The sequence below is a fragment of the Oryza brachyantha genome, chromosome 10 (assembly GCF_000231095.2).
Source record: "Oryza brachyantha chromosome 10, ObraRS2, whole genome shotgun sequence".
Taxonomy (NCBI): domain Eukaryota; kingdom Viridiplantae; phylum Streptophyta; class Magnoliopsida; order Poales; family Poaceae; genus Oryza; species Oryza brachyantha.
The window spans coordinates 12,420,621-12,427,874 of record NC_023172.2 but is presented as its reverse complement, the minus strand read 5'-3'; the positions used below and the strand labels follow the sequence as shown (position 1 = coordinate 12,427,874).

The following is a 7,254-nucleotide window of genomic DNA, read 5'->3' as shown; positions in this document are numbered from 1 at the left end:
TTGCATCAGACTTTCTGAGTCCAAAACCGAATCACCCTCACATCTTACGGTATCTAAAGCAGAAGTTGGCCTGACTATATTGCACCAAAGAATTCATAATTGATGCTCATTGTGGTAACAGCTCCGATCAGTCCAGGTCTACAGGACAATCAGCAATCAAGCTAAACATGTACTAACTGCTTTAGCTTTAATGAATAGCATCTATTCAACTCAACAGAGAAGTACAAGCATTCACTAATAGATCCAGCGATTTTCAGAATGTCAAACCAGTTACAAGACTCCTAGGTGCTCGATGTGGTGTATAACATGTCTGATTAAAAGCATGGAGTGTTCACAAAGCACGAACATTCATAACCATCGGAAGTTTTGAAAATCAAAATTTATATGCTTAAGCAGGTAAAGGCTAGGAAGTTTTGGAATTTAGCATGGCTTATTCAAAACCATCCTATTAATTAAGACCGCCAAGAACTCAAGCATCACAGTGCATACAAATGCCAAACCCCAATAATGATTATCCAACAGATAATCATCGATTCACAAATAAGAAACCACCACAAGCACAAGTTACTGGCACTAGAAGCAGTTATGCCTTCAAGCACATCGAAATAGTTGTATCATCATAATAAATCTATAATAGACATAATTGAAGTGCAGAACAGAAACATTTAAATAGAATTGGCATTGATCTGACCACCACGATGTCGAAGGCAAACCACATTACCACATCATAATTTCAGTAACATTTTTCATAGCATCGAGCAGCAAGCATGCAACCAATGATTTTATCAGAAACAAGGCACAATTCATAGCTTAAGGACGCATCAAGAATTAAGAGCTAAGAGTATTCACATGGAGCGCACACCACCACTACTCCCCGTACACACACCATGGAGTGATACAGATACAGCACGAATTACTCCACGCATAGGTAAATGTTGCCACTACATGACGGATTTGAGCAAACCCTAGAACTAGTTCTTACCTCCATCGTGGGACTCGACGCCGGGGATGATGACGTAGCCGACCTTCTTGGGGCTCTCGGAGTCGGACGACTCCTCGTCCTCGTCTCCGTAGAGCTCGTCGTAGGGGGAGGGCGCGGCGGCGCCGGCGAGGACGGACCATACGAGGTACATGGAGGCGGCGGTGAGCGCGCCGCAGCCGACGCCGAAGAGGATCCCGACGACGACCACGAGGATATCCTTGGCGCGCTCCTGGATGCTATCCGCGGCTCGGGCCGCGGGGGAGGGGAGCTCAGGGCGACGGATCTGGATGTTAGCCGGGATGGAGTGGAGGTGGTGGAGGTTGGGGTGACCGTGGCCGTGGCCGAGGTGGGGGCCCAGGCGGCGGACGTGGAAAACGGTGATGACCGTGGCCGTCGTGAGAGCGGCCGCGCGGTGGTCGGCCACCTCGGCGCCGCCGTTGGGGTTGGGGTTGGCCGAGAAGGAGATGAAGAAAGTGTGGCACGGGCGCGCCGCGTTGGCGGGGGAGGCAGCGAGGAGGGAGAAGGAGGCTACGGCGAGGATCAGGAGGAGGCGGATGGCCATGGCGGCGTGCGGGCGGGCGGGCGGCGGCGAGCGGCGGCCGGAGGAGGAGGGGGAGGTGGTGGTGGATTTTGATTCGCGGGAAGGGGAGGGTGCTCTTGGCAAAAATTGAGACTCGGTGGTGTGCTTCAAGGCTCGGGGTATCCAAAGGGAGAGAGTTTTATGGAAAGGAATTATTACAGATGAGCCCTTACTATTCTTTACGTATATTGTAATTTACATTACATAGCTGCCGTTCGTTCCCTCCTCTTGCCAACCCAGATTTCCGTGTTTTTTCATCCGTACGTATCTTAATCTTTGCTAAACTACGTGTTCTTTTAATTTTCTATAGAAAAATTATTTTTAAAAATATAATCTTTATTCTTTATAACTAATAAATAATTAATCATGTAATCTATTACTACGTTTTCTCCGTTAAATATCTAACCCACCGTCAAACACATCGATGAAAAAAAGGAATAGTTTGTTGTATACAGGAATGGAGAGGATTTTTCTGAAAAAGTTTTCTTGACTTTGATTGGTTCATTATGAAGTAGTAGGGCATTTTTTGAGCTTAACCGGTGAGAGGTCGAATCTAAAATAGCTAGATTTTTCCGTTTCTGACTTCTAATTTATTTATTTATTCTATCATTTTAGATTTTTATAAGCTAAGTAATATTTAAAAGAGTTTTGGAGCTGCTACACGCTACCCCATACATGCCCCCAGTGGGAAGAGAGCTTCCTTGCAGTTAGATCCTCTGTTTACTACACCCTCCGTGGGTGAGATTTTGATTTTTTTTTGTCTGTAACGTTTGCCTACTCGTCTTATTAAAAAATTAAAAATATTATTTATTTCGTTTATTATTTTGTTTATTATCAAAAGTAGTTTAAGTATTACTTATAAATTTTTATATTTACACTAAATTTTTAAATAAAATGAATTATTAAAAATTACATGTGAATAGTTATTATTTCATGTAATCTGGGACTGAACTGAGGGGGTGTCTAGACGGCAAAAGTTTTTGCTAAAAATATCACATCGAACGTTTGATCACATGTCGGAAGAAGTTTTCGGACACAAATAAAAAAACGAATTTCACAGCTCGCCTAGAAACCACGAGACGAATCTTTTGATCCTAATTATGACGTCATTAGTACATATTGGTTACTATAGTACTTATGGCTAATCATAGACTAATTAGTCTCAAAAAATTCGTCTCACGATTTCTCACATAAACTCGTCTATGTCTAATCCTTCATTTAGATATCCAAAGATTCGATGTGATGTTTTTTAAAAAAATTAAGAACTAAACAGGCCTGAGTGAGTCGGAATTTAGGCCAGTGGATTCGTTTGGTCTCGTACACAGTACACCGACAGCATTGAGAGTTGGAAGACACGTGACTCGTGAGTGATGCATCGGAAGTGGATAAGATCAGAAGGAACAGCGGACTACTGTCAGCGCTTGTACTTTCGGGTTTAGCTGCTTTGCATTTGATCGGTAATCTAATGCAATTGCTTTCTGTTTTGTAATAAATTTATTTATATATCAATATATAATGTTTTGTATATGATTTATTAACGACAGGTAGCGAATGCTACCGGCAGAAATTTGCTAGTCGCCGTCCAAATCCGACTCCCTGGTCCAACAAAGCGAACAGCGTGGAGCATCGAGTGTTTTTGGATCCCAAGCGTGACTTGACTGACTGGATCGATGGATGTTTGTGCCGATGGAGCAGAGCAGACTCCTGGAGGCGGCGACGCCCTGCAAGGAGCAAGACGACGACGCGCGCGGCCAGCGGAGGCGGAGGCTCGGAGCTGCTTCTCGTCACGGCGGTCCGATCCAGCGTCGTCGTCGGCGGCGGCGGGCTCGTGCTGCTGCCCCGTCCCCGTGGCGTCAACACGTCGACCAGTCGTCGCCGCCGCCTCCTACGCGAGCGCTGCAAGCCCAGCACAGCCTACTACGTGAGAGACGTTTTAGTTGGGCCAGCTGGGACGGCGTTGCGGCCAAAATCGTAGGCCGGAACGACAGGGAGTGAGGATGGAACAAGTCCACTTTGGGTTCCTTAATATAGGTCAAATCTGATGCGTCCTCTGCCGCAAAACTGGGTATAAACGAGTACTCCACTCTAATTGTTAAAACTGTAAGGGCAGGTTCAATAACAGAGCAAGCAGCTGGCTATTAGATGCTTACCTGGATATTATATAAGTAATTTATGTTAAGTTATTAATTATAATTTTAGTGAGGCCTAACCTTTATTATTGTTTTTAATCTGTTCGCCAATCGCGGAGGTCATTGCGACCATACCATGTCTAGGCATCCGTGCAATCCATCGTCTAATTAATCGCCCATGTTTTCTCTCTTCCAACTGTGCAGAAAATCCTATGTCACCGGCTAATAGTAAGCTAATGTTTTCTTATTGCACTTGCCGTAAGAGCAGGTACAATAGCAGGCTATAAGTCAGGTATAAGCATATTTTAAAGGGATAAGAGGGGAGAGAAGAATGTGAGCTACTAATTTGTAGTCAACTGCACACAGGCCCCAAGACAAAATATGTGTATGACATGTGGGACTATGTATTGATGTTTTATAGATAACTATTGAATGAATTGACTATAGATAAATTAGAGCTAGTAGTTGGCTATACTATTAAACTTGCTCTAAACAACTGAATTGGTAGTATTGAGATGGTTTTCGCTGACGTGGAGTAAACATGGCAGATAAGTCGAACAAACGTGGCATTGCAAGCAGGTGAAAAAAAATATACTGAATTCCAAGCATCGGTGGCATCGATGGATCTTTCCCTACTTGCCCGGCACAATCCTGACAAACACTGAACTTAAGTAGTCAAGTCTCCATGGCCATGTCCTCCTCCACTGGTGCTATCGTGCATTCCTAGGTCACCTCCAATAAGCATCTATAAGCTATCTATAAGATATACTATATAATTTTTTGATAGAAGAAAGATAAAAGTCATCTCTTAATTAAGAGATAGTCTCTTACACATATTTTAATGTCAAGTAAGAATGGACTTGTAGGGTCATTTATATTATGAGCTACTTGCTTAGAGCCAGACTATTGAAGAAGTTGTCTTTTAGAATGTTTAAAGATATATGCTATCTCTATTGGTGGAGGTGGCCATGGACTTTTTCGTGTAGAATCGCGATGGACATGTGTGGCCCATTGAGTTATGAATACCTTAGGACAAAGAGGTCAGCCTATCACACGTACGCCTCACCAGCGACAAGCACCATTAATATGAATCCGGATCCTTTGCAGTTCCAATAGTGACGGTAACTTGTGCAGTTGCAGCGGTTGCCATAGGGTGGATATCGGATGGCCTAAATCAGTGATACGCACTGTTTAAAATAGTGTAGCAAATTTTACTATTGACAATATTATTGTAGCGATCACGGTGCGTCGTTGATCATTAAAATGGACGGCTCAGATTGCGTGCAGTTTTTACGGTGCAGTCACAATTGTGACCGCACCTAATCTCAATTCCATTAATATTGTCGAGGGAGTTATTTCACGTGATTTTAATAGTTAGAGGAGCCATTATTCCTGGTGTTGGTGTTATGGTAGAGAGATGTGAATAAGATCAACATATATTTGAGAAAGTAAAAGTGGAACTTATTCCAACGAAGATCGAGGAAGTTTTTGTTGGGCGCAGTGGTCTCAGCCGTGATCGTCCAACGGGCTTAGGACAGGTGATGGGCCGATTAGAGGCTAGAGAGCTCTTGATTGTCGCTGCTCCTTATGCTTGTTTTGAGGACCAGCTAAATATAGGCAAATGGAGTGATCACTTATCGTGTATGGAAAATTTTGAACATATCGACACTTGGTGGCTATCTTTTATAGCTTTACATTGGGATATAATAATAGATCTATAACAATGGGAAAAGTATTTCTATCTTAATAAAACAATTTTCACAAGAGAAGTCTATACGATTCCAAATACAAAGCTTGATCTCACGATTATGAGAACATAAAGGAAAAAAGGACAGTGTAATAGCATCACTTTCAAAGAAATTTACTATACGATTTATTTGGAATATTGTGTTTGTCTTGCTGTTCAACAGCAGGTTCTGGTGGTTATTGATATATGATGTGAATGTCTTTATTTTCATGTTTTTAGCTGACGTGGTTGTTTGGATCTAAGGACTTTTTTTAAGTCCCTTGTAATATCGGATATTTGGACGTTAATTAAGAGTATTAAATATAAACTGATAACAAAACTAATTGCATAAATAAAGGCTATTTTATTAGACAAATTTTTAAGTCTAATTAATCCACGATTAGCAAATGTTTACTGTAGCATCACATTCGTTAATCATGGACCAATTAGACTCAATAGATTCGTCTGAAATAGCCCAGAGTATATGATGTGTTTTATTAATAGTTTATATTTAATACTTCTAATTAGTGTCTAAAAACATTCGATGTAACATAAAAAAAAAGTTAGAGAAAAGCAAACCCGCCGTAGCCTTTCGGGCTATATATTTGTAACTCTATCTCGCACTTTCATGTGTGGGTTGTTTTTTCATTTAGAAAAAGGAAAATGCTACGGTGCCTGCATGATGTGCAGCGCAGTTGTGCACCCTGGATGGATCACAGATAGATGCTGTCAATGTTTCTGAATGGAGAGTTCATCATGTACAGCGGTGAGACCGATCGAGCTGGCGCGCTCGATGCAGCCTGTCGATCAATCTCCACAAGGATCCAGCACGGTCAGATCGAAGCAGAGACAGAGATAGATCAATCACATGTCCACACCATCACCGTCTGTCCGGCTGTCATCCGTCGCGAGTTCTAGCTGTTTTGATATAATTAAGCATAAAATAAACGACTTACTATCGATTAAAAACATATAACTTTTATATACTTGTTATCACCGATCTAAATATAAAATAATAAAAATAAATATTAATGAAAGATTCTAAATTTAACTTTAGATATAAGTCTATTTAAATTTTTGGTTATACATAACAGAGAAAAAAACGAGGGCCGTGCGGCTTGTTACTCCTTCTATCTCGAAATTATTTAGAGGTGTTCGATAGCATTCGTCATATGTTTAGGAACTGATTATCTGGTGTAGGAATTAAGCTGAAAAAGACAATGATTAGTTAGGTATAGTTAAGTCAAAATAAGGTGGTTTTTAATAAATCTCTTATTAAATCATATATTCAGTTACTTTGAAGCAGATGTGCTGACTTCGGTTCTAGGCCCTATTGCAAATGTGTGAAGAGGACTGCCAAAGGATGCAAGATGCATCCCATTATTTAGAGATGATGTAACGTAGATTTTAAGCCTCATTGTTTACCTTCGTTACGTACAAAAGTCAAATGACATATTTATAAATGAGAAATAATCTCTGAATAAATTTTTTATATATTTATTATTAGTGATCTAAAAGTAAATGCTAAAAAATAAAATATGACAATAACATCAAAATGAACTATATATTTAATGTTTAAAATTTAACTTATAAAATAAGTTAGAATAAAAGGAGGACACATTTGTATGTGTATATAAATACGATGTTACGTGTGTATCGGTGCGTGTCTGCGTTAACAGTAAAACAAAAAGGAAAAATCACGAGCAAACGTCCATACACATCCTTAAGAGCGGTACAATAGCAGGCTATAAGTATATTTTAAATAGATAAAAGGGAAGATAAGAAAGGTGAACTACTAATTCGTAGCCAACTGCATAGAGGCTGCAAGATAAAATGT

At 40.7% G+C, this 7,254-nt stretch overlaps 1 protein-coding gene across 1 annotated transcript; it reads right to left on the bottom strand.

Moving 5' to 3' along the window:
- Positions 1 to 717: 717 nt before the first annotated feature.
- Positions 718 to 1,670, bottom strand: LOC121055555. Its single transcript, XM_040528282.1, has one exon. The coding sequence runs from the start codon at positions 1,542 to 1,544 to the stop codon at positions 972 to 974; it is 573 nt and encodes a 190-aa protein (XP_040384216.1). The 5' UTR covers positions 1,545 to 1,670; the 3' UTR covers positions 718 to 971.
- Positions 1,671 to 7,254: the final 5,584 nt, after the last annotated feature.

Coding starts and splice junctions, on each gene's coding strand:
- LOC121055555 (XM_040528282.1), bottom strand. CDS start 1,544: ATGGCCATCCGCCTCCTCCTGATCCTCGCCGTAGCCTCCTTCTCCCTC.